The sequence below is a fragment of the Chenopodium quinoa genome, unplaced genomic scaffold (genome assembly GCF_001683475.1).
Source record: "Chenopodium quinoa cultivar QQ74 unplaced genomic scaffold, ASM168347v1, whole genome shotgun sequence".
NCBI lineage: Eukaryota > Viridiplantae > Streptophyta > Magnoliopsida > Caryophyllales > Amaranthaceae > Chenopodium > Chenopodium quinoa.
The window spans coordinates 3,075,850-3,101,273 of NW_018745003.1; the positions used below are offsets into that span (position 1 = coordinate 3,075,850).

Here is a 25,424-nt window from a genome sequence, read left to right on the forward strand (position 1 = left end):
GCCACTGGTCACAAGAATAGTTCATTAGTACGTACGTACGTACGTGGATTTACACGCCAAGGTTTCAGTTGATCAAATCATTTAAATGTTTGTATATATAATGCATGGTTGGATATTCCAAATCATGGTTTAAATTCATGGTCTAAATTTACTTCCTTGATTTCTCTTGAAGTGTGATTTACTTTCAATTTTTCGTGTATGTAGACTCGTGGTGTATCTTTGTGCTGTTAAGAATTTCTCCCCGAGGTATTTCCTCGGAGTTGAAATTTGCCACTTAATAAACGAACTCTTCTTTCCCCTAAGTAATGAGAACTAAGGGATTTGAACCCACGACCTCAACAACATATTAAGCATGCATAACCAACTAAGCTATTTTATATTTGCATGAGTTAATAGAGCAATATATATTAATACCTAAGTTGATCCATGGGGCGGGCCAAGGCTCGGGGTAAGCCCCTCTTGGATCCGTCTATACCACATACAAAGGTCATTTTTTTCTAAAGTATTGGCAACGAAGCAGCAAAACACATATACAAAGGCCTCCAATTTAGACTTGTTAATCAATATGAGAAACTTGGAATTACCCCCAATTTAGTAGGTAAAAACATATGAAATTACGAAGTATTATTCAGATAATAACATTGAAGTAGTACATGAACGCATAGGAAACGTAAGCACTAGTGCAAGGAAGTTTTATTTAGCTATATTAGCTAGCTTGCTAGTAATTCAAGACCGCACCAGCATTATATTAGTTGAGCAACACAAGCTCAACCCCAAGTGACGTTAACTTCGATGGAGCCATACTTTCCGTTGATGGGTTGCTTCTCTTCCACACCAGGTCCTCTGACTAGAAACGTAACGGTACCGTTTGCAATTTCATCGTCGGGAGAAAGAGTATCATAATCCATCAAGTATGCTGTAATCTCCATTGCATCGGCGGCTTCAGGCACATTCACACTCGGCTGGCTTAAGGGAATGAATTCCCCTGGCCTCACGTCAATGCGTTGACTTTGAGGCCTATTAAACAGTGAAAATTGGTTACTGATTCCAAAGCGACCAGTTATGCTTCCGTAAACTTGTGCAGGATCTTCTCCATCGCCGTTGATGAGCTTAACACTCAGCGTAGCTTGAACATTGTTACTGAACATCACCTTTGTTGCTGCATATTCTTGAGTGCTGGCCATCTTTTGAGTATATTATTCTCCTACATACAAACCACAAATTATCAATTAAAATGAAAAAACACATGCTTTAGTGTCAAATACTAATTAAGATACCAATAAGACAAGGCCTAGTGGTTAAGACCGAAGGTTTGTGACTCTGTTTACAATATATCATTGTTTCGAATCACACACCCCTATTTGTAACTTGTATTGCCTTTGTAATCCAGTCGGACCAAAAGAAAAAAATACTAAACTATTTAAAATCAGTGAATTGAGCAAGCTAATTAATTAAAGAGATCAATAGCTTAGGCAGTTACCTTAATCAAGTATGACCTTCTTCTGTATGTAATCTGTCTGACTTGCAAACAATAATGCCATGCTTGCCCACCTTTATATAGTGGGAGAAGATGTGATGGAGGCAATATTTAATTAATTGATTCGATGATGTGATTCTTTGGGGCCTATATTTAGCTCATCAGAATGTGATTCTTAAGCATATACTCAAAACGTTTTGTTCTTTTAAATAAATTATATAATAATTTAATAGAATTTTTCAGTTATTACTTGGTTTTTGGGCACTGCAAATTCTATTCTTTGGGACCAATTATTATTCCAATAACCTTATCATCAAACTTTTTAAATCTATGCTCTTATCCGAATGTCATTCCTAAACTTGTCTCCCAAAACGTTTTGTTCTTTTAATAAATAAACAAGCATAAACTTTTTGGTTGTGCTTGTTTATTTATAAACAAGCAGAAATTTTTATGGTTCAGCAGACACCGTGTGATAGGAGTTATTCGATTTATATTGTTAGGAGTTATCCGAATTATTCAGTAAGGGGTTATTCAAGTTACTCAGTCAAGGGTTATTTAAAGGGTTCGGACAGGGGTTACTCGAGGGGTTCACTCGGTCAAGGGTTACTTGAGGGGTTACTCAGTCAGGGGTTACTCGAGTTACTCGGTCAAGGATTACTCGAGTTACTCGGTTAAGGGTTACTAGATCATAGGTTACTCGAGTTACTCGGTTAGGTTTTATTTAAGGAGTTCGGTCAGGGGTTACCCGAGTAATTCGGCCAACAGTTACTTACGGAGTTCGGTCAGGGGTTACTTGAGGGGTTAATCGGTTAGGGGTTACTTGAGAGGATACTCGGTTAGGGGTTACTCGATGGGTTCGATCATGGATTAATCGAGGGGTTACTCGGTCAGGGGTTACTTGAGGGGTTTACTCGGTCAGGAGTAACTCAAGTAACCCCTGTCCGACTAACTTGAGTAACCCTGACCGAGTAACTCGAGTAACCCCGACAACTCGAGTAACCCCTGGCGTATGGTACAGCAGGCCACATACAAAAAATTATACTTCCCATTATATGTACTTTATGATATATGCAAATTATATTGGTTAATAATGATTTATATTGATCAGTTTTTTCAAAGAAAGAAAATTGCTTCGCTTTAAGTAATGACCCAATTTTATCAAACACTAATACCTTTTTTTTTTCCTCTGTACATAATAAGGTTCAGGTCTATTTTATTCAACTTTTTCACTGATTTCGGGACAAATAAGATCACATGATTTCATATAATATATTCGAATTAGGAAAAGTAAGGGTTACCCAAATATAAAGTACAATTTATAATTAAACAACTTTATTTAATTTTAATAAGTACATATAACTGGGAAGAAAGTTGTTGAACTGAACTAAGTTAACGAGGGGGTGTTCTCCTTAAAATAAGTGCTACAGAGAAGTAGATAAGCCTACTTTATTGGTACGGAGAACTTTAGTTATGTCTGAGGGGAAGTTTTGTGGACTTGTAAACTACAGAGTATGTGCATATTCCTACTTTTTCCATATTCCAAACCCTAGTTCAAGGGACAATTTTTGCAAAATTTTTCAGTAATTCTTAAGTTCTATCATATTATATACAGAGTTGTATGATTGTATGAGTTTTCAAGTTGCTTTAGATCTTAAATTTACAATTGTATGAAGTTATGAACCAACATGGAAGTTCCCCGGCCACTTAGAGTGCTAGTGAAAGCAAGCTCGCCCTCCCTTTTGCCAGTAAAGCTAAAGGGCCGGATCAATCTTTCTTATTCTTAGATTTCTACTTGTTAAAATCATATATCGATACAAGTATACAACGTGCACCCATTGGATATTGTTGCTTGAGGACGACAAATGATTAGCCCCCACATCCGATTCTAACTATCAAATACCTAACATTTTCACGATTATGATTAAAGTCTTATCAAACATTTAGAATCAGAGGGAGTACCATACTATGGTCTCTTTTGTATGATCCCATTCATCGTCAATGCCCTATTTGTGATGGTCATTTGGTTAGTCTTGATTTTTTTTTTTTTTTTACACACGTATTTCACTTTTGCTATCGGGGAAAATTTTAATTTAATTTTACTACCATACAAAAACAAGTTTGTTAAAAATTTCTACCACTTAATGGAATCTGTTAGAGTTTCGTTAAATTTATTCAAAAAATTAAAAAAAAATATAAATTTTATTAAGAAAAAGAAAAACCCAGCCACCACCTTCAACTACCAGCCACCACCCGTTAGCCACCCTCCCCCTTGCCCTGCCGGCACCCAAAGCGTCGCCCGGTGCCGGCGACTCCATCCACTCCCCCTCCCTTTCCTCCACCTACGCAGCCTTTCCCCATCCCTTATCCCCTTCTCGCTGCCCCAACCCCCATCCCAAATCGGAAACCACCCCCCTCCCCATTCGCCCCACCAGAATTGCCCCTCTCCCCATTCCCCCACCGGAATCGACCCCTCTCCCCTTCCCATACCCTTTTCGGCCACCCGTAACCCTAAACCACCACCACCCTGAAACCACCATAAGCGAAACCCTAAAACCTGTTTAGGGTGGTTTCGGGCTGGTGCTTTAAGGTTAGAGGTGCCAGTTTTTGGTGCTGGGGAGTGGGGCGACTTGTTCGGAGGGAGGAGCAGCAGCAGTAGCGGCGCTTTTTGGACTTTTTGTGGTGTTGCGAGAGGTTGAAGGTGAGTAGTGGTGGTGCGGTGGGAAGAATTGTCGTGGGTAATTGAGAGGAGTAAGGGATGGTATGGTGGCTGAAAGGTTGGGTTAGGGTCGCGACGGTGGAGGAAAGGGAGGGGGAGGTGGGTCGCCGGTGCCGGGCGACGCTTTGGGCGCCGGTCTCCGGTAGGGGGTTGCTGGGTAGTGATGGTGGCTGGGTGTTTTTATTTTGTATTTTTTTATGGTGGGTCAAGGTGGCTGACGGGGAGGTAGTGAGGGTGTCTGAGGAGGGAGAGCTGGCAGTGAGGGTTGTTAGATCTCACTAACGGAAATAGTAACTAAAAGTGTTAAGTGGTAGCAATTTTTAACAAACTTGTTTTTATATGGTAGTAAAATGAAAATAAAATTTTCTCCGGTAGCAAAAGTGAAATACATGTGTTTTGTTGGTAGCAAAAGTGAAAATTTCCTTTTTTTTTAAGTATTAGATTCTTTGATATAGACTTGAGAGTTGAACAACTTTTTGATATTCTTAATAATAATTTCCTTTGGTCCTTTTTATTTTTCTCACTTTTAAATTTTTGTCAAGAAAAAAATTTCAACTGGAAAAAACATAAAGGATCGGATAGAGTATTTTTTTATCAAGAAAATATTATTTCTCATCTCTTCAGTTTATATCAAAGAATCTAATTAGTTTCATCAATAAAACATACATAATTCTTTCATTAAAAAAAAAAGAAGAATCTATAATTTATTATCAGTAAAAATTCTATATAGAAATTTTACTAATACATCGATATTAATGTGTGGCCAGGGTTACTTATTCAGGGGTTACTTGATCAGGGGTTACTCGGTCAGTAAGGGGTTACTCGGTCGGTCAGGGGTAACTACTACATTTTTGATCTATTGCAACCCCCAAATCCGTTGCATTAGGCGTCAAAATCCGTGGTATTAGGCCTAATGCAACGGCCATGTACCGTGGCATCTGCTGGCGTTGCAGTAGGTCTAATGCAACGGCTTATGACACCTAATGCCACGGCACCATTGATCCGTGGCAATAGACCAATACCTATTGCAACGGCATAACTTATCCGTGGCAATAGAGTACTGACTAATAATTATGATGAAATTGAACCTATTGCAACGGCATAACTTATCCGTGGCAATAGAGTAGTGACTAATAATTATGATGAAATTGAACCTATTGCAATGGATAAAGCTAATTAATACAATGATAGGAGTACGTATCTACTATAACGGATTGATCATTGTTTTTTTTTTTTTGTTGGGATGGAATGGTAATATAATATTAATTAGTCGGTACAAATCTAAATATACTAACATAAGCAAATTAAAGTATCATTTATATATAATAATTATAATGCAAAATACGTACATTACAAAATATTACTTGCCTATTTTTGGTATGACATACCCTACTAATAATTAATAAAAGTTAGATAATTAATTTGATCGTCCAAAATACAAATTGTCAACATATATATAAGCCGAAATATCCAAATCTTCACAAAGCCGGAACTTGAATAAGAGTAGCCAACATATATGCACCATTTGTTAGATGGCTAGTCACTATACTTCCGCTCCATTTGATTCCCCATACACCTACACGTAAAATTGAAAAAAATAAAAGAAATATAATTAAACTAAATTATAAATTATAATATACCAAAGCCACAATCAACATAGCTCAGATTATGGTTGTTTAAAAGATGGCAGCAAATAATTTTTTTTTATTACACGGAAAGGAAAATATTATTAATTTGTAGTGGCAGTTAGTAGCCACATTAATTACCAAAAGATAAGCATTCCAAGTCTGAAAAACAAAATAGCACCCCGGAATATAACAAAGTACTAGCTAAATAACCAACAAGAAATAGAACTAAGTAGTAGTCAAAGGTATTCTAGAATCAAAAGCACCAGATTCATGCACTGTAGGTGAACTAATTAAGTTGCCACCATTATTTCTGGAAGGGGCACATTAGGAAAATTGTTAGAAGTGTGCACCTAAGAGAAGCGAAAAACTGTAAGTCTGTAAAGATGCCAAAATTTATACCAAGAATTTCCTTATCATTCTTCTCCCATCAAAAAAAAAATAAATAAAAAAAAAAAATCAAAACGGTGCAGAAAATTCATGCCCCCGTACATTGCTTAAATTTTTTTTATACTGCGCCTGATTATGACAAAAAACAGTAACAGGGACAACCCAGCTAACCCCCCCCCCCCCAAATAGCCTATGTCTGAGACTCTCTGAGGAACACCGTCCATGAAAACGAGTCTAGTGCCTCTCCATTAGCACAGCACAAGGACACACATAAAGAGATAACTCGTAGCCTTCAAGCCAAAAAATTCTCACAAGTATTAAGTTTCTTACTCCGAAATGTAGTGTGTAGTTACATTCCTGTTAGTCCTAAACTTAAAACTGCAGTTCTGATTCCTAAAAAAAAAAAAAAAAGAGGCGCATGAAAAGGCGATGTTTACAGCTTTGGGGTTGTTCTGTTGGAGCTAATCACAGGGAAAACAACAATAATAAACAGAGATGATGAGCGCAGCTATTTCAAGTAGTACGATTTCAAGTAGTATGATGAAAACAGAAAGTACGAGTAGGAGAATTCTAGTAGGAGAAGCATTCATTTAAGGTATAATTAATTCTAGTGCTAATATTTATATTATTGTCAAATGACAAGCAATTCTTAATTTTACCACGGCAAGTATTCACCTTTTTTTTTTTTTGAGATAAGTGATTGCGTTTTTGTGAAGACTAACGTAGTAACGTGTCTAATTTTCCATTGATAGGGCATATAATATTATAAATCTCCAGAAATAGAGAAGTTGAATGTCTAGAAACCAACTGCAATTGAACTTTCCATTAAAAAGGCACATTGCATTCCAAATTGTTGTTCTATTATCTAGAAAGAGGAGGAAAGTAAAAAAAAAAAAAAATTAAAAAAAAATCAATACTACCCTCCATCTCGTATTATTGGTCACTTTAAATACTAGTATTCTATTCAACACAATTTAGACATTTTACATTAGTTTATTCATAAAGATACTTTGATTTACCCTACTATTGTGATTTGTAAAGATTTATGGACTTGGCCTAGGTTAGTTCACCTTAATTTTAATAAGGTGATACTCCGTATAAATTATTTTTTTCTACAAACTGGAATAAGCAATAAGAGGTAAACTAAACAAAGCTACTCCGTATAATAACAAGAATTACAACCAGGTTGACCATGACAGCACCACCAATGACGACCACAACCACCCCTTTCCCTCCCAAAAGTTAAATTTTGTATGCACAGCACATTGACTATTTCTACTCCTTGTGTTTCATTTATAGCCGACTTTTGTTTCTAGGAGAGTTGAGTGTGTGTAAGAAAAAATAGGATAGAATAAGAGAAGGGGGTAAAAAGTTGGGTGAGTAAAAGAAAGGGGTGAATACCCAGCTTATATAATCAGGCAGAGCAACTGAAGATTCCAGCAATGAAAATGCTAGAAAAAGGGAAAAATGAAGCAACAGGACAAGCATGAACTATATCAAATATTTGTACAAATGCAGGAAAGAAAAAATGTTTTGGCACATACCTGTCCAGAGACACAGGTTGGCGAGTTGTTTGCATTCTTCAAGTTACAGATGCTCAGAAGTCATGACAAGCGACATCCTAATACACGCATGGTATGCCTATTATTGAAACAAGTATAAACTATGTAACTGCAAAATGATTTTCTCTAGTTGTTATTCCTTTTAGCTGAGTAAAAGAGCATATGCATACTTAGACATGGTTAAAAATAAATAAAATATGTCTTTAGAACAAAAATGAATAGATGTTAGATGCAAGAAATTACCCATAAAATTTCCACACCTTTCTTCACTTCTACATGATTAATTAACTACCTGAATTTGCCTTGCTTCTGTGTGATAGTACTCCAGCTTTCTGTAAAGTTGTGCATTCTTCTTTTGGCATTATAACGTTTAAAAATAGATTGAAAAACAAAAAACAAGGGAATTCCAAATTAATATAAAATGTCAAAAAAAAATAATAATAATAATGACATGCATGCCCCCTTAACCTCCTGGTATACCACATTTAAATACACACCTGTGGCAACTGGCAAATCTTCTCAGTAGTTAAAACTTCATACAAACCCAACATCAGCATTTCAAAACATTCACATGCGAAATGTAAAAAGTAGATTAAATACCACACCAGAAAGGGGTATAAATAATTAAAAATGTTATTCCCAATTATTACAAAGTCTAGACCAATGACAATTTGCATACAAGTTAAAGGCATGTAGGATGGAAACTATTCAAACAGAAGTGCTCTTAGGATAGATTCAAAACTGCTCTGATCACTGATGAACAGATGTCCACCATCAGGAACAAATAAAAACAGTGAGACAAAAGAAGCACAATCAGTATTGGGTAAATGACATTCAATTTATCATGCTATTTTGTCATCTGATTAACTAAATATAGCTTCATTATGCAACCTATTAATATTAAATCAGAGTTCCTTACTGTCCAAGATAAGAGATATCAAAGTGGATTAATTAGCTTGATTACATTCATTTGTTCGTTTAGGTCAAGCACGCACATGAGCTTGAACAATGGCTATAGCAATTAGAAAAAAAGTAATAAACTTGGATCTCTAATGTATAAATGAACCAAATCAGCCACCCCAAATCAATATTCAACTTCATCCCAACCACAAAAGCAAAAACTTCAAATTTAATTCTCAAAAACGAAAATTCGTTGTTTACCCTTTAAAATTCAACAAATGTAGAATAGGCACACCTTCACTAACTTAGGACGGGAAACATAATCAATTACTCAGATACATCAACGAAAACCAGAACAAATTACCATAGAATTTGCAAATGCAGAGCTAGTAATTTGAACAGATTCAAAATAATATAGCCAACCAACCTTAATTTTGGAGCACGAACGTGCTGCCCTTTATTACTTTGATTTTTATTATCTACCCAACGTTGCCTGGTCTGGTTCCCGAGATAGAGACTTGCCAACAAAATATTAGAAAATATGAGAATGAATATAAAAGGAAAACCAGAACAAACAAGACTAATGTGAAAAAAAATACAAAAGAATTGACAGCACATTTGAATGCCCACCACTAGGTGGCTAGGTGAGTTGTCGTGCTAACACTGGTGGTTCTGTTTTTTGGTTGTTCTGTATACTACATTACAGTAGCTTTCAGCTTACCTAAATTTGAAGGCAGGGTTGCTATACTAATGACAATAGTACTCCCTCGGTTCGAAAATAATAGTGATGTACACTATGTTGGCTGTTTAGAAATTAGAATTTTAGGGTAGGTTGTGTCGCACTTCCCTCGGTAGTTTTGTATGTTGGTTTGTTTGTTTGTAGCTCAATTCTATATTCCAAGCTATGTCCAGTGTGAAGATTGAGAGATGTAGGTTTGTACCTTTGTTAATAATGGTTTGTTTTTACATACTTTATGGTAAATTGTTTGAGCTTCATTTGAAATTGTTGTTAAAGATCGCGAAATTGCCATCTACAATTCTTGTTTAATGCTGGTTATCTATGATGTGTAATCACTTACCATTTTAGTTGGATTAATATGGGTAGAGCCCCAATCTTGGGTATGAAGTGTGTGTGATTTCAAATGTAAGAGTAAAAATTGATAAGAATCCCATAATTTTCCATCTTATAAACCCACATAATGAACTTGATAAAGATTTAAAACATATAATCAAGTATGACTTCCAAAATTATTAAATTTAATTACCTTTGACACAATAAAAGTCTATAAAATTCAAAACCAAAGTAATGACATATTATCACAATTTGCTGACATATTTACTACAGTATATATTTGAGGATTTGACAAGGTATGAAAATTTTCAGGGTTGCTTAAGAAGCTTCTTCTGGTCAGCGTTGTTGGCATGGGGTTATCAAGCTACTCGTCCACCTCCTCCCAAAATTCAGTACTTCTAGGTTTAATTTCAAAAATAAAAAAATAAAAATCTCAATTTTGCTAAACGAAACCCAATAGCCGTTTAATTCCAAGAGTTACCAAAGCATAAACTTCATCTTCCATGGCATCAAATACAAATTCCCAAACACAAAAGCAAAAACTTCAAATTTAATTCTCAAAAATGAAAATTCGTTGTTTACCTTGAAGAGAATTTCGAGCAATCAGCTCAAGGAAGGGACATGCAACAATGAAATTGGACCGTCTGTACCGCTTGACTGCCGCCACCACCGCTTGACTGTCGCTATCAGCCACCACCTTTGTCTTTTTCCTCTTCGAATTTTTGACTGATTTTTTTTCGTGATTTTCTGAGAATAGGTACTGTGAATTTCTGGAGTTGAATGTGAGATGATGGGGAAAATAGAGAATTGGGGGAAATTGAGAAAATGGAGATTGGGTGAGAAATTGAGAAAATGGAGTCTGTGAGAATGAGTGGAGAACGAAAATGGGTGAGAAAATTGGGGTAAACATACATCACGTGTGTTTGTTCAAAATTTTGGTGAAAAAATTAGAGGGAACAATAATGCGCGCTTTATATCTAACCTAAAATTTTCATTTGATACAATACCACCGTTGCAATAGCTTTTATTTTTGTTAAAATAGCTAGGCTATTGCAACGGTTCTTTAGAGCCGTGGCAATAGCTCTACCTCTAAGAACATTAGTTTTAACTCCGTAGCAATAGCCTACTCTATTGCAACGGCAATAAAAATACCGTTGCAATAGGCTATCTATTGCCACGACATTTGGATAGGGCGTTGCAATAGCTCATTTTGGGGCGTTGTATTTGATCGAAAATGTAGTAGTGTAATTTGGTCCCTAATAATAGTAGTTCACAATAAATTAATTAATGTGAATCAGGTCTATTTAAAATTTGTATAAATACTAAGTCTACCTCTAACAACTTCCTTTTTTAGGAGAATTTTTTCACCAATTGTTGATGGCCATGATGGGTGTAGCCCGATCCATATATAACAGTCGTCATGTTTGACTGAGCAGACAACTATATATAATGAAACACATGGATTATACTAATTGCTAAACATAGTTCAAATCAACATGCATTTAAATTGCTAATTATAGTACAAATTGAAAAATTATATTTCATAGTTTATCATGCTAGTTTCTACGTCTCTTCCTCCTAGTTACTCATCCATAATCTTAAAAGCCACCGCATGCTTATATAATGCAACTCTACATATAAACTACGAAATGTCAAATGTATTAGTATTATTAATCACTTTCATTCTGAGCTTAGACAATACATTTTTATACTATTTCTTCTAATTTATACTGCTCTGATGTTTATTAACAACTCTGAAGACTCCACCTTGATAAAGATTTCGTATTCTATCTTATTTATGTGTGATGGAAGTCAAAGTTATGAATGGTTATAATATTATGTGATATGCATGATTATATTTGCTAATATATCTTGATAATAATTGGATGCTAGAATTTTAGTTCTATGTTATCTAATATATATATTTTGATTTTTATCTATCTAATATATACATTCTGATTTTTATCTTCTTAGATAATAATATTCTGATTTGTGATATATTTAAGATATATTCTATTATCATATTTGTATTTATCTTATTAATTAAGTTAGATTATATTCTTAGTTATCTTATTAACAAGCTGTTTTTATAAATAGATATATATAATATTCTGTTGCTTACTAATGGAACTATGAGTTGTTATTCTCCAATTAAATAGGCTGAACATATTCAACTACTTGAAGTCAAAGTTTTGAAGCCTTCAAAGTAGCGGCAAGTTTTGAAGCCTTCAAAGTAGCGGCTATGCTGTTGAATTTAAAATTCAAACGGCTACAAGATTTCTTCATTGCTCCAGTAAATTATTGAAGCTTATAAATTGTGTGAAGCGGCTCAAGTGTTTTAAATATAAAAGATATACATACAGAGATATAAAGAGAGTCATAAAGCCTCATTCATTATTTATCAAATATTTTCTCTCTAAGAAATATATTACCTTTTTATGTAATTAAGTTTGAGAGAAAAATAAGAGTGTATCTCAGAGCGAAAAGAATCATATCAAGAGAGATATACTTAAAAGTATTTTTATAATACTTAAAGTATTTTTTGGGTAGTCTTTTTATTTCTAGGAATTGAGTGACTAAAGTGTAATCGGGTGATTGCGGTAAGAAGGGAAACGCTTCTAGCTACTTTAGTGCTCTAAGGGAAAGAAATAAAATATATTGAAATCCTAAGGGTTAAACACCTCTAGGCGGAGACGTAGGCATTCTTGCCGAACTTCGTTAACATATCGTGTGTCCTTTTAGTTCATTTCGTTTTTTATGTTACTGCATTTTCATTCGTTAATTCTTATCTCATTTCAAAGCCTTGAAACCTAGAAAGTGAAATCAGTTTATTCCGCCTTGAAACTGATTTCAAGACCTTGAAATTACAGCCTTTGCGAAAAACGTCCATACTCTATTCAACCCCCCTCCCTTCTAGAGTATTATTGCTGTAATCCTATCACCTTATTGATCCTTCAATTGGTATCAGAGCTTCAGGATTTCACGTAAAGATTTAACAATCTGTGAAATGAATTCAAATGGTGATGGTGGTTTTGCTCAGGGACGATCTGCAAATCGTCCTCCATTGTTTTGTGGCAATAACTTTGCCCATTGGCGCTCATTGATGCAAATGTTCGTGATAGATCAAGATTTAGAGATTTGGGAAATCATTCAAAAAGGCCCAAAAGTTCCAACAAAGATTACAGAAAGTGGTATTACCATTCCAAAAGAAGATAGCGAATATACCCAAATTGATCTAGAAAAAGTTTCTAAAAATTATCGCGCCATGAACCTGCTTTATTGTGCTCTAGACGCAAATGAATTCAATCGAGTTTCTGCATGCAAAAGTGCAAAAGAAATCTGGGATAAACTGGTGGTAACTTACGAAGGAACCAGCCAGGTGAAGGAAACCAAAATTAGCATTTTCGTGCGTCAATATGAGCTGTTTAAAATGACGCAAAGTGAACAAGTCAAAGAAATGTTCACAAGGTTTACTCAAATCATAAATAACCTTGATTCTCTCGGAAAAAAACCTTTACTAATGAAGAAATGGTTAGGAAGATTCTTCGATGTCTTCCAAAATCAAGATGGGGTCCTAAAGTGACGGCTATTGAAGAAGCTCAAGATCTGAGAACTCTGTCTCTGGACGATCTTCTTGGGAAATTGATTACCCATGAAATGTCCTTGAATGAAAGCGATGGAGAGCCAGCCTCATCAACAAAAGGGCTAGCTCTCAAGGCTAAGAAAGAAGAATCCTTCACTGATAATGAAGAAAGTGATGGAGATGAAGAAGATCCATTTGATCAAATTGCTAGAAGTCTTCAAAGAATTCTAAAGATGAAAAAGAAGTTCCCCAGGGGCAATGATAATGGCAGACAACAAAGATATAAAGGCAAGCCATTTAACGAAGTCAAGACCTTGAAATGCTACGAATGTGGAGATGATAATCACCTTGTGAAGGACTGCCCGAAAAGAAGAAAAAGGCAGTCAGGAAAAAGAGATTATAAGAAGAAAGTTATGGTTGTCTCATCAAGTGACTTAGATTCAAGTGATGAAGAAAAATCTAACCTTTGTCTTGTGGCGGATCACGATGAACACCTCCAGGTAATCGTAAACAACTTAATCTCTAGTCCTACTAATGTTCTTTCTGATTTTTTACATAACATGATTATGAATGAAGAAAGCTTAATTCAAGAATCAAAAATTCTGAAAGAAAAGTTAAGCAAACAAACAAGCGTATCTGACAAACTGGCTAAGGAATTAGCTGATCTCAAAGCAGCCCAGTCCACTTTTGAAAACAAGGTCAAGGCCTCAGAGTCAGCTTTTGACACTAAGGTCAAGGCCTTGAAAACTGAAAATATTGTTTTAAAACGTAAACTTGCTTCTCAAAATTATTATATTAATAATCTTGAGAATGAAAAGAAAACGTTAACTGGGAAATACAAAGAGCAGCATAATGCCTTGGTTAGATTTACTAAGTCAAAAGAAACTCTTGATAAAATGTTGGGTGAACACCAATCATCCTTAAATAAAAGTGGTCTTGGATACAATAAAAATTTTCCTAAGAAAAACCCGACCACTTTTGTGAAAGCTAAGGATAATTGGAGAACTCCCACATGTTTTTACTGTTGCAGAAAGGGTCATACTAAGTTAACATGTCCTTTTAGAAGAAATGACCCTCATATTGTTAAGAATTCTTTTCCTGTTTATTTTCGAGACCAAGTCAAGCAAATATGGGTTGTTAAAGGAACCCGACCACCAAACATGGTCCATCCTGACTATGACTCCAAATTTGCAGGCTGGTGTAGAAAGGTTTAATGTTCTTTTCTTGTGCAGGAAAACTTCAAGAGTAAAGATAGCTTCAAAAGTAAAGGTTTGATGTTTTTATTATTAACTTGCTGAATTTTTATTTAAGTCATTAAGTGAAGATATATATATTCATTCTTATTCGGCTTAAATTGAGAATATTAAATAAGGATGCATCTTCATAGGGGGAGCTAAGGTACGTGCTTTAACGCTTTAATTTGTGCTGATTGTAAAACTGCAACTTAATTCAAGACCTTGACCTGCATGTCAAAGCCTTGAAATAAAACTGCGTATATTAAATAACTTTAAATATTTTAGTGTTTGTTCCAACATTTGTTTTCTTTCTTCTGGCTTTCTTGATGAAGTCAAAAAGGGGGAGAAATATATTTATGCTTATTATTGCTTATTATGCTTAGTATTGTGCTTATACTGAGTTATTATGCTTATTGATTTTGCCATACTTTTCTGCATATGCATATCGATTATTTACTGTGTTGTTTTGAAATAGTCTATTTGAAATAGTCTTGAATTATTTTGTTCTACTCTAATCATAGGTTTTGACTTTCATCAAGGGGGAGATTGAAGACTCCACCTTGAACCGACTTGATAATGTTATATATTTAATGATGAAAGTCAATATGATATATCCTTTCTTTAATATATGATTAATATGATACTATTTCGGATATTATCAATAAGGTGATAGGATTACAGCAATAATATCCGAAATAGTATCATATTAATCATATATTAAAGAAAGGATATATCATATTGACTTTCATCATTAAATATATAACATTATCAAGTCGGTTCAAGGTGGAGTCTTCAAACTCATTAGAAATATTGTTTAGTCCAATATGTTTATTAACAATATTTCTTCTAACATTTATTAGTTTATTTACAATATTGTTTATTAGCAATATATTTATTAACAATATTTCTTCAGTTGTCAAAAAAAAAAAACATATATTTCTTCTAACATTTATTAACAACTCATTTCCATTTAATTGATCTGATGTTTAATCCAATATTGTCCTGGAATACCTACCAGGCTACCACCAATTGTAAACTAATAAAAAAAAAAATTACTACATAGTTTAATTTCCATTTTATAGCATATCATAAAATTCAAAAGGAACGACAATAATGAAATAGTATAAATTAGAAGAAATAATACTGAAATAGTATGAAAATGTGGCGTCTAAACTCAGAATGAAAGTGATTAATAATACTAATTCATTTGACATTTCATAGTTTATATGTAGAGTTGCATTAAATAAGCATGCGGTTGCTTTTAAGATGATGGATGAGTAATTAGGAGGAAGAAACGTAGAAACTAGCTAGTATGATAAACTATGAAATATAAATTTCAATTTGCACTATAATTAGCAATTTAAATGCAAGATAAGTTGAGCTATGTTTAGCCATTAATAAATGGACTAGACCTGGGTATTGGACGGGTACTTGCCCAATGAGTATAGAGTTAGTACAAAGGTTAATAGGTCCTTAATGGACATGGTCTATATTGGGTAGGAATGTAGGATCAATAATTTAATTTCGGGCCAAAATATTTGCTCAAATTTAATAAGGAAAAGAAAATAAATAATGTAAAATAAGTTATATAGATATTTGCACATTCATGTGCATGTAATGTTGGCTTTGCCATTTTTTTTTTTTTGAAAATTTTTGTGTGTTTAGACAACCACAAGGGCGGGGGTGAGAATCGATCCCAAGATCTTCTGGAACCGGGAGGAAAGCTCTAACCACTTGAGCTATCCCTCACTCTCTGCCATTTATTCTTTTTGCTTGATCGTTTATTGGCCCGTTCATTATCGATCCGCGATTGGGTTGCAACCTGCATTGACCTAACCCGCTCATAGCCCAATAAAATGTGTCCTTTTGACTAGGCTCGCAGCGACCTTAACCGGTGGGCGCCCAAGAATTAGGTTTATCACGGATTGAATTCAATTTTTAATTAGTTTAATTAGCCCACCCTAATTTCATTATTTCTAAAAGCTTAGAGCGGGTGTGCCACATAGAGAAAATGATGTAGACGGACTTTAATCATAATTTATTTTATGGCCCTTTAAATGATGTGGAGGTGAAGTTGCTACATTATAGCTAGGCTTCGCTTATAGCTAGTGCTACATACATATAATTTGACGTTATATATCATGTATATGTCAACTAGCTAGATGGTTAAGCTCCTAGGGTAATACCTAAGTATTGGGGTTCCAAAGTCCTTAGATCGAATCCCCTTTATATCAGATGCCATTAGATTCGATCAAATTACAGGATATTATGTAATGTCAAATAAGACCTTGTTTGAAAACTATGAGATTTAAAAAAAAAAATAAAAAAAAAACCTATCCCTTCAAATTTATTGTTGTACGTGGCTCAAATTTTATAGGCCCATTTTTTTGATGGAATATTTATGCATGATCTAGAATCTTTCGGATCATGAACACATGATGAATATAAAGTTGGCCACCAAAATACACATGCAATCAATCGACTCAAGTACAAATAACATCAACCCAAAGTAGAACATGAAGATATTTAATTCAATCAATCCATGGCTTGGTTGGATTTTCACCCAACCCCTAACTAAGAAACTACCCACTAAACATGGTGGAAAGCATTCTAACAAATTAATTCCAAAGCTATCATTTATTCAATTAAACTGTTGGAGTGATAAAATCAAGATGTATTGAACATGCAAGAACAATTAGCAAGGATTAGAGATAAAGTAAGATTAAAAGCATATAAAATTAGAAAAATAACAAGAGAGAAAGAGGAAAGAGATTTCTAAAATTGATGATTAGAGGTTAGAGAGATTGTTGAAATTGATAGAACAAACTTCAATTGATTCTTGTACAAATGATTGAGTTTTTGAAAATATAAACCGAGGGTGGAGAGGAATACTATGCACTAATTAAGAGAATAAGCCTAAGGGAGTTAAGAGAGAAGATGAAGATTTTTACAAAATAGGCTAAAGAAAGTATTTATATGACCCCCAAACTAAAAGAACGGAGAAAACAAGAATCGGAATCGACTACGTACAGGGCTGCAAGGACGTGCCAATGTCTGGCACGAACGTGCAGCCCCTGCACAGACGTGCCAAAGAGTGCACGATCGTGCTGAATGCTAAAAAAAAGAGGTTGTAGCTACTGCCTTGGGGAGACGTCATCTGCACGGACATGCAAACCTAGCTGGGCAGAATGATCTTCAGCTTCTGAACTCCCCTGCACGGATGTGCAAGGTTTGGCATGGCCGTGCAAACCTGGGTAGAATGGTCTTCAGCTTCTAAACTCCCCTGCACGGATGTGAAAGGTTTGGCACAGCCGTGCAGGGTCTTCATAAGACCCTTTAACTTATCTCTTCAATCTTGCTTCCTCATTAGCAACCATAGCTTCATTTCTTCTTCTCATTGCTTCTAAAGTCTTTCCTCACTCATTGAAGTGTTTCAAAGTCTCTTCCTTGGACCTAAAATATCATAAAAAACACAAACAAACTCGTGAAGCACGTGATACATAAAAATGCATTAAAATAGAGCAATCTATACTTATATATTAAAAGCGTTCCTAAAAAACGTTTATGTGTCACGTGGCACCCTCGCCATGTCATCTTTCAACTATGAGCATATACTTATATTGTTTGTTCATTCCTTTAGTGATGTGCATGAGAACATATTCTGTGTTATATTTCGCAAAGATAATCTAGTGACTTCTATTATTAGTTATATATCAATTAGATTAAATAGAGCTACTTTGTATAGTAGGAAAAACTAATTCAGTTATAATTACTATCATCAAACTTGTTAGTTCTTATAATTTATCATACAAAGTAGAAACAATTGGTGACTTGTGATCCCTGTGCTTTAATTTAATAGATATGCTACATCTCGCACCAAAGTAAAGCTCTTACTGTCAGTAACTCAACGAGGTTTCTGTGATATTTCATCTTGTTGTAGTTTATGTACGTCGTAGAAGTTGAACAACTTGACCCAATGCAAGTGTAGATAGAGTAGGATAGTCTTTTGCTCAACGACCTCATCCCTTCAAGCAAAGAGTTTAGCTAGCCTATTATTTGATTGAGTTATATGTAGTAATTTTACTCATATGGAAATTCGAATAGGTTTAACTTATTTGGTACAAAGGATGTTAGGATGGTACCAAACTCAATAGCATTTACATACGCTAGACCATTTTAGCCAAGAGCTTGAATTGGTGCATCATTCAAAAAGTCCCTCATCAGCATGTTCTGTTCATCGATCATGCTCATCAAATATATACTAATACATATCTCTCATTTGTGTTTCTTTCTATTCCGGTTACTTAGTTTTGATGTATTCAGCTAATATATGACCAAAGAACACGTAATTACATAATAGTGGTATAGAAATTATTAGTAATGAAGCCACAAAACACATATATTTATATGAAGGCCACCAATTGAGTAGGTAATTGATATACGAAGTATTATTTAGATAATTGGATTATTGAAATAGTACATAAGTGCATAGGAAACATGAACACATTGCGTATCAGTGCAGGGAAGTTTTATTTAGTACGTTATACTAGCTAGCTCGTAAGACTGCACCAGCATTATATTAGTTGGGCAATGCTATCTCAACCCCAAACGACGTTAACTTCGACGGAGCCATACTTTCCGTTCATGGGTTTCTTCTCACTCACACCAGCTTCTTTGACTAGAAACACAACGTTAACGTTTGCAATTTCATCGTCGGGAGAACGGTATCATAATAATTGATGGTGACTCACCATCTCAGAAATCCTGAATCCGCCACTGGTCACAAGAATAGTTCATTAGTACGTACGTACGAGGATTTACACGTCAAGGTTTCAGTTGATCAAATCATTTAAATGTTTGTATAATGCATGGTTGGATCGATAATCCAAATCATGGTTTTAAATTCATGGTCTAAAGTTACTTCCTTGATTTCTCTTGAAGTGTGATTTACTTTCAATTTTTCGTGTATGTAGACTCGTGGTGTATCTTTGTGCTGTTAAGAATTTCTCCCCGAGGTATTTCCTCGGAGTTGAAATTTGCCACTTAATAAACGAAACTCTTCCTTCCCCTAAGTAATGAGAACTAAGGGATTTGAACCCACGACCTCAACAACATACTACGCATGCATAACCAACTAAGCTATTTTATATTTTCATGAGTTAATAGAGCAATATATATTAATACCTAAGTTGATCCATGGGGCGGGCCAAGGCTCCGGATAAGCCCCTCTTGGATCCGTCTATACCACATACATAGGTCATTTTTTTCCAAAGTATTTCCTTCTAGGAAGCTTATCCATGTTATAATGTTAATTATGTTGATCAATCGGGCTTTATCGTGTTTTATAAAGTTAAGTATTAAGGAAGGCTTTTCAATAGCCCCCGGTAAATTGTACTCCGTAGATTATTTATTGGCAACGAAGCAGCAAAACACATATACGAAGGCCTCCAATTTAGACTTGTTAATCAATATGAGAAACTTGGAATTACCCCCAATTTAGTAGGTAAAAACATATGAAATTACGAAGTATTATTAAGATAATAACATTGAAGTAGTACATGAACGCATAGGAAACGTAAGCACTAGTGCAAGGAAGTTTTTATTTAGCTATACTAGCTAGCTTGCTAGTAATTCAAGACCGCACCAGCATTATATTAGTTGAGCAACACAAGCTCAACCCCAAGTGACGTTAACTTCGATGGAGCCATACTTTCCGTTGATGGGTTGCTTCTCTTCCACACCAGGTCCTCTGACTAGAAACGTAACGGTACCGTTTGCAATTTCATCGTCGGGAGAAAGAGTATCATAATCCATCAAGTATGCTGTAATCTCCATTGCATCGGCGGCTTCAGGCACATTCACACTCGGCTGGCTTAAGGGAATGAATTCCCCTGGCCTCACGTCAATGCGTTGACTTTGAGGCCTATTAAAACAGTGAAAATTGGTTACTGATTCCAAAGCGACCAGTTATGCTTCCGTAAACTTGTGCAGGATCTTCTTCCATCGCCGTTGATGAGCTTAAACACTCAGCGTAGCTTGAACATTGTTACTGAACATCACCTTTGTTGCTGCATATTCTTGAGTGCTGGCCATCTTTTGAGTATATTATTCTCCTACATACAAACCACAAATTATCAATTAAAATGAAAAAACACATGCTTTAGTGTCAAATACTAATTAAGATACCAATAAGACAAGGCCTAGTGGTTAAGACTGAAGGTTTGTGACTCTGTTTACAATATATCATTGTTTCGAATCACACACCCCTATTTGTAACTTGTATTGCCTTTGTAATCCAGTCGGACCAAAAGAAAAAAATACTAAACTATTTAAAATCAGTGAATTGAGCAAGCTAATTAATTAAAGAGATCAATAGCTTAGGCAGTTACCTTAATCAAGTATGACCTTCTACTGTATGTAATCTGTCTGACTTGCAAACAATAATGCCATGCTTGCCCACCTTTATATAGTGGGAGAAAGATGTGATGGAGGCAATATTTAATTAATTGATTCGATGATGTGATTCTTTGGGGCCTATATTTAGCTCATCAGAATGTGATTCTTAAGCCTATTCTCAAAACGTTTTGTTCTTTTAAATAAATTATATAATAATTTAAGAGATTTTTTTAGTTATATTCCGCAATATATTAGTAACACAAATTTTCATATGTGGCTTTTCACCGTGTGGGCAGGGTTACTTAGGGGTAACTCTTGACCGATCGAGTAACTCCTAACTGATCAATTAACCCCTGAATAAGTAATTTCTGACCGACCGAGTAACCTCTGACTGAATAAGTAAGCCTTGACCAAGTTACCCCTGACCGACCGAGTAACCCGTGATCGAGTAATCCCTTACTGACCGAGTAATCCCTTACTGACAGAGTAACCCCTGATCAAGTAACCCCTGAATAAGTAACTCTGACCACACTTAAATATCGATGTATTAGTAAAATTTCTATAGAAATTTTTTATTTATAATAAAATATAGATTCTTCTTCTTCTTCTTTTTTTAAATGAAAGAATTATGTACGTTTTATTGATGAAACTAATTAGATTCTTTGATATAAACTGAAGAGATGAGAAATAATATTTTGTTGATAAAAAAATTCTCTATCCGATCCTTTATGTTTTTTCGAGTTGAAATTTTTTCTTGACAAAAGTTTAAAAGTGAGAAAAAATAAAAAGGACCAAAGGAAAATTATTATTAAGAATATCAAAAAAGTTGTTCAACTCTCAAGTCTATATCAAAGAATCTAATACTTAAAAAAAAAAAAGGAAATTTTCACTTTTGCTACCAACAAAACACATGTATTTCACTTTTGCTGAGAAAATTTTATTTTTCTTTTACTACCATACAAAAACAAATTGTTAAAAAATTGCTACCACATATCACTTTTAGTTACTATTTCCCGTTAGTGAGATCTAACAAACCCTCACTGCCACCCCTCCCTCCTCAGACACCCTCATTACCTTCCCGTCAGCCACCTTGACCCACCAGAAAAAAAAGAAAATAAAAACACCCAGCCACCATCACTGCCCAGCAATCCCCCTCCCCCCTGTCGGAGACTGGCGCCCAAAGCGTCGCCCGGCGCCTGCGACCCCACTTCCCCTCCCTTTTCTCCATCGTCGCGACCTTAACCCAACCTTTCAACCATCGTACCATCCCTTACTCCTCTCAATTACCACGACAGCTCTTCCCACCGCACCACCATTACGCACCTTCAACCTCTCGCCACACCAAAAAAAGTCCAAAAAGCGCTGCTACTGCTGCTTGCTCCTCCCTCTGAACAAGTCGCCCCACTCCCCAGCACCAAAAACCAAAACCTCTAACCCTAAAGCACCAGCCCGAAACCAGCCTAAACGGGTTTTAGGGTTTCGCTTATGGTGGTTTCGGGGTGGTGGTTTAGGGTTAGGGGTGGCCAAAAAAAGGTAGGGAAGGGAGGGGGTCGATTCCGTGGGGAATGGGAAGGGGGGCCAATTTTGGTGGGGCGAATGGGGAGGGAGGTGGTTTCCGGTTTGGGATGGGGGTTGGGGCAGCGAGAGAGAAAAGGATAAGGGATGGGAAAGGTTGCGTAGGTAGAGGAAAGGGAGAAGGAGAGGATGGAGTCGCCAGCACCGGGCGACGCTTTGGGCGTCGGCAGGGCAAGGGGGAGGGTGGCTGACGGGTGATGGCTGGCAGTTGAAGGTGGTGGCTGGGTTTTTCTTTTTCTTAAAATAATTAATTTTTTCTTTTTTAATTTTTTGAATAACTTAACGGAACCCCAACAGATTCCATTAATGGTAGCAATTTTTAACAGACTTGTTTTTTTTATGGTAGTAAAACTAAATTAAAATTTTTCCCCATAGCAAAAGTGAAATACGTGTGTAAAAAAAAAAAAAAAAAAAAAATTCAAGACCAACCAAATGACCATCGCAAAAAGGGCATTGACGATGAATGGGATCATACAAAAGAGACCATAGTATGGTACTCCCTCTAAATATTTGATAAGACTTTAATCATAATGGTGAAAATGTTAGGTATTTGATAGTTAGAATCGGATGTGGGGGCTAATCATTTGTCGTCCTCAAGCAACAATATCCAATGGGTGCACGTTGTATACTTGTATCGATATATGATTTTTACAAGTAGAAATCTAAGAATAAGAAAGATTGATCCGGCCCTCAAGCAACAATATCCAAAGAATAAGAGACTACTGAAAAATTCTCTTAAATTATTATATAATTTATTTAAAAGAACAAAACGTTTTGAGAATAGGCTTAAGAATCACATTCTGATGAGCTAAATATAGGCCCCAAAGAATCACATCATCGAATCAATTAATTAAATATTGCCTCCATCACATCTTCTCCCACTATATAAAGGTGGGCAAGCATGGCATTATTGTTTGCAAGTCAGACAGATACATACAGAAGAAGGTCATACTTGATTAAGGTAACTGCCTAAGCTATTGATCTCTTTAATTAATTAGCTTGCTCAATTCACTGATTTTAAATAGTTTAGTATTTTTTTTCTTTTGGTCCGACTGGATTACAAAGGCAATACAAGTTACAAATAGGGGTGTGTGATTTGAAACAATGATATATTGTAAACAGAGTCACAAACCTTCAGTCTTAACCACTAGGCCTTGTCTTATTGGTATCTTAATTAGTATTTGACACTAAAGCATGTGTTTTTTTCATTTTAATTGATAATTTGTGGTTTGTATGTAGGAGAATAATATACTCAAAAGATGGCCAGCACTCAAGAATATGCAGCAACAAAGGTGATGTTCAGTAACAATGTTCAAGCTACGCTGAGTGTTAAGCTCATCAACGGCGATGGAGAAGATCCTGCACAAGTTTACGGAAGCATAACTGGTCGCTTTGGAATCAGTAACCAATTTTCACTGTTTAATAGGCCTCAAAGTCAACGCATTGACGTGAGGCCAGGGGAATTCATTCCCTTAAGCCAGCCGAGTGTGAATGTGCCTGAAGCCGCCGATGCAATGGAGATTACAGCATACTTGATGGATTATGATACTCTTTCTCCCGACGATGAAATTGCAAACGGTACCGTTACGTTTCTAGTCAGAGGACCTGGTGTGGAAGAGAAGCAACCCATCAACGGAAAGTATGGCTCCATCGAAGTTAACGTCACTTGGGGTTGAGCTTGTGTTGCTCAACTAATATAATGCTGGTGCGGTCTTGAATTACTAGCAAGCTAGCTAATATAGCTAAATAAAACTTCCTTGCACTAGTGCTTACGTTTCCTATGCGTTCATGTACTACTTCAATGTTATTATCTTAATAATACTTTAATTTCATATGTTTTTACCTACTAAATTGGGGGTAATTCCAAGTTTCTCATATTGATTAACAAGTCTAAATTGGAGGCCTTCGTATATGTGTTTTGCTGCTTCGTTGCCAATAATAATCTACGGAGTACAATTTACCGGGGGCTATTGAAAAGCCTTCCTTAATACTTAACTTTATAAAACACGATAAAGCCCGATTGATCAACATAATTAACATTATAACATGGATAAGCTTCCTAGAAGGAAATACTTTGGAAAAAAATGACCTATGTATGTGGTATAGACGGATCCAAGAGGGGCTTATCCGGAGCCTTGGCCCGCCCCATGGATCAACTTAGGTATTAATATATATTGCTCTATTAACTCATGAAAATATAAAATAGCTTAGTTGGTTATGCATGCGTAGTATGTTGTTGAGGTCGTGGGTTCAAATCCCTTAGTTCTCATTACTTAGGGAAAGGAAGAGTTTCGTTTATTAAGTGGCAAATTTCAACTCCGAGGAAATACCTCGGGGAGAAATTCTTAACAGCACAAAGATACACCACGAGTCTACATACACGAAAAATTGAAAGTAAATCACACTTCAAGAGAAATCAAGGAAGTAACTTTAGACCATGAATTTAAAACCATGATTTGGATTATCGATCCAACCATGCATTATACAAACATTTAAATGATTTGATCAACTGAAACCTTGACGTGTAAATCCTCGTACGTACGTACTAATGAACTATTCTTGTGACCAGTGGCGGATTCAGGATTTCTGAGATGGTGAGTCACCATCAATTATTATGATACCGTTCTCCCGACGATGAAATTGCAAACGGTAACGTTGTGTTTCTAGTCAAAGAAGCTGGTGTGAGTGAGAAGAAACCCATGAACGGAAAGTATGGCTCCGTCGAAGTTAACGTCGTTTGGGGTTGAGCTAGCATTGCCCAACTAATATAATGCTGGTGCAGTCTTACGAGCTAGCTAGTATAACGTACTAAATAAAACTTCCCTGCACTGATACGCAATGTGTTCATGTTTCCTATGCACTTATGTACTATTTCAATAATCCAATTATCTAA

General features: G+C 35.7%; 2 protein-coding genes and 2 long non-coding RNA genes across 7 annotated transcripts; 1 reads left to right on the plus strand and 3 right to left on the minus strand.

The window, feature by feature from the left end:
• Positions 1-590: 590 nt before the first annotated feature.
• On the minus strand, positions 591-1,590 carry LOC110707912. Its single transcript, XM_021885992.1, has 2 exons — positions 1,481-1,590; positions 591-1,204 (listed from the first exon to the last, which is right to left on the minus strand). Exon 2 carries the CDS (start codon positions 1,182-1,184, stop codon positions 768-770), a length of 417 nt encoding a protein of 138 aa, XP_021741684.1. The 5' UTR covers positions 1,185-1,204; positions 1,481-1,590; the 3' UTR covers positions 591-767.
• Positions 1,591-5,417: 3,827 nt separating this feature from the next.
• LOC110707913 lies at positions 5,418-10,865 on the minus strand. Of its 4 annotated transcripts, none has more exons than XR_002508612.1 (5): positions 10,325-10,865; positions 9,098-9,187; positions 8,014-8,119; positions 7,753-7,849; positions 5,418-5,769 (listed from the first exon to the last, which is right to left on the minus strand). It is a non-coding gene; the product is annotated as an uncharacterized LOC110707913 (long non-coding RNA). The 4 variants fall into 4 exon arrangements; XR_002508611.1 differs by having other exon boundaries at positions 8,014-8,122; XR_002508613.1 differs by having other exon boundaries at positions 8,014-8,102; positions 10,325-10,864.
• A 9,190-nt stretch (positions 10,866-20,055) lies between these two features.
• Positions 20,056-21,024, minus strand: LOC110707914. Its single transcript, XR_002508614.1, has 2 exons — positions 20,950-21,024; positions 20,056-20,673 (listed from the first exon to the last, which is right to left on the minus strand). It is a non-coding gene; the product is annotated as an uncharacterized LOC110707914 (long non-coding RNA).
• Positions 21,025-23,449: 2,425 nt separating this feature from the next.
• Positions 23,450-24,365, plus strand: LOC110707915. Its single transcript, XM_021885993.1, has 2 exons — positions 23,450-23,492; positions 23,771-24,365. The coding sequence occupies exon 2, from the start codon at positions 23,791-23,793 to the stop codon at positions 24,205-24,207; it is 417 nt and encodes a 138-aa protein (XP_021741685.1). The 5' UTR covers positions 23,450-23,492; positions 23,771-23,790; the 3' UTR covers positions 24,208-24,365.
• Positions 24,366-25,424: the final 1,059 nt, after the last annotated feature.

Coding starts and splice junctions, on each gene's coding strand:
- LOC110707912 (XM_021885992.1), bottom strand. CDS start 1,184: ATGGCCAGCACTCAAGAATATGCAGCAACAAAGGTGATGTTCAGTAAC.
- LOC110707915 (XM_021885993.1), top strand. CDS start 23,791: ATGGCCAGCACTCAAGAATATGCAGCAACAAAGGTGATGTTCAGTAAC.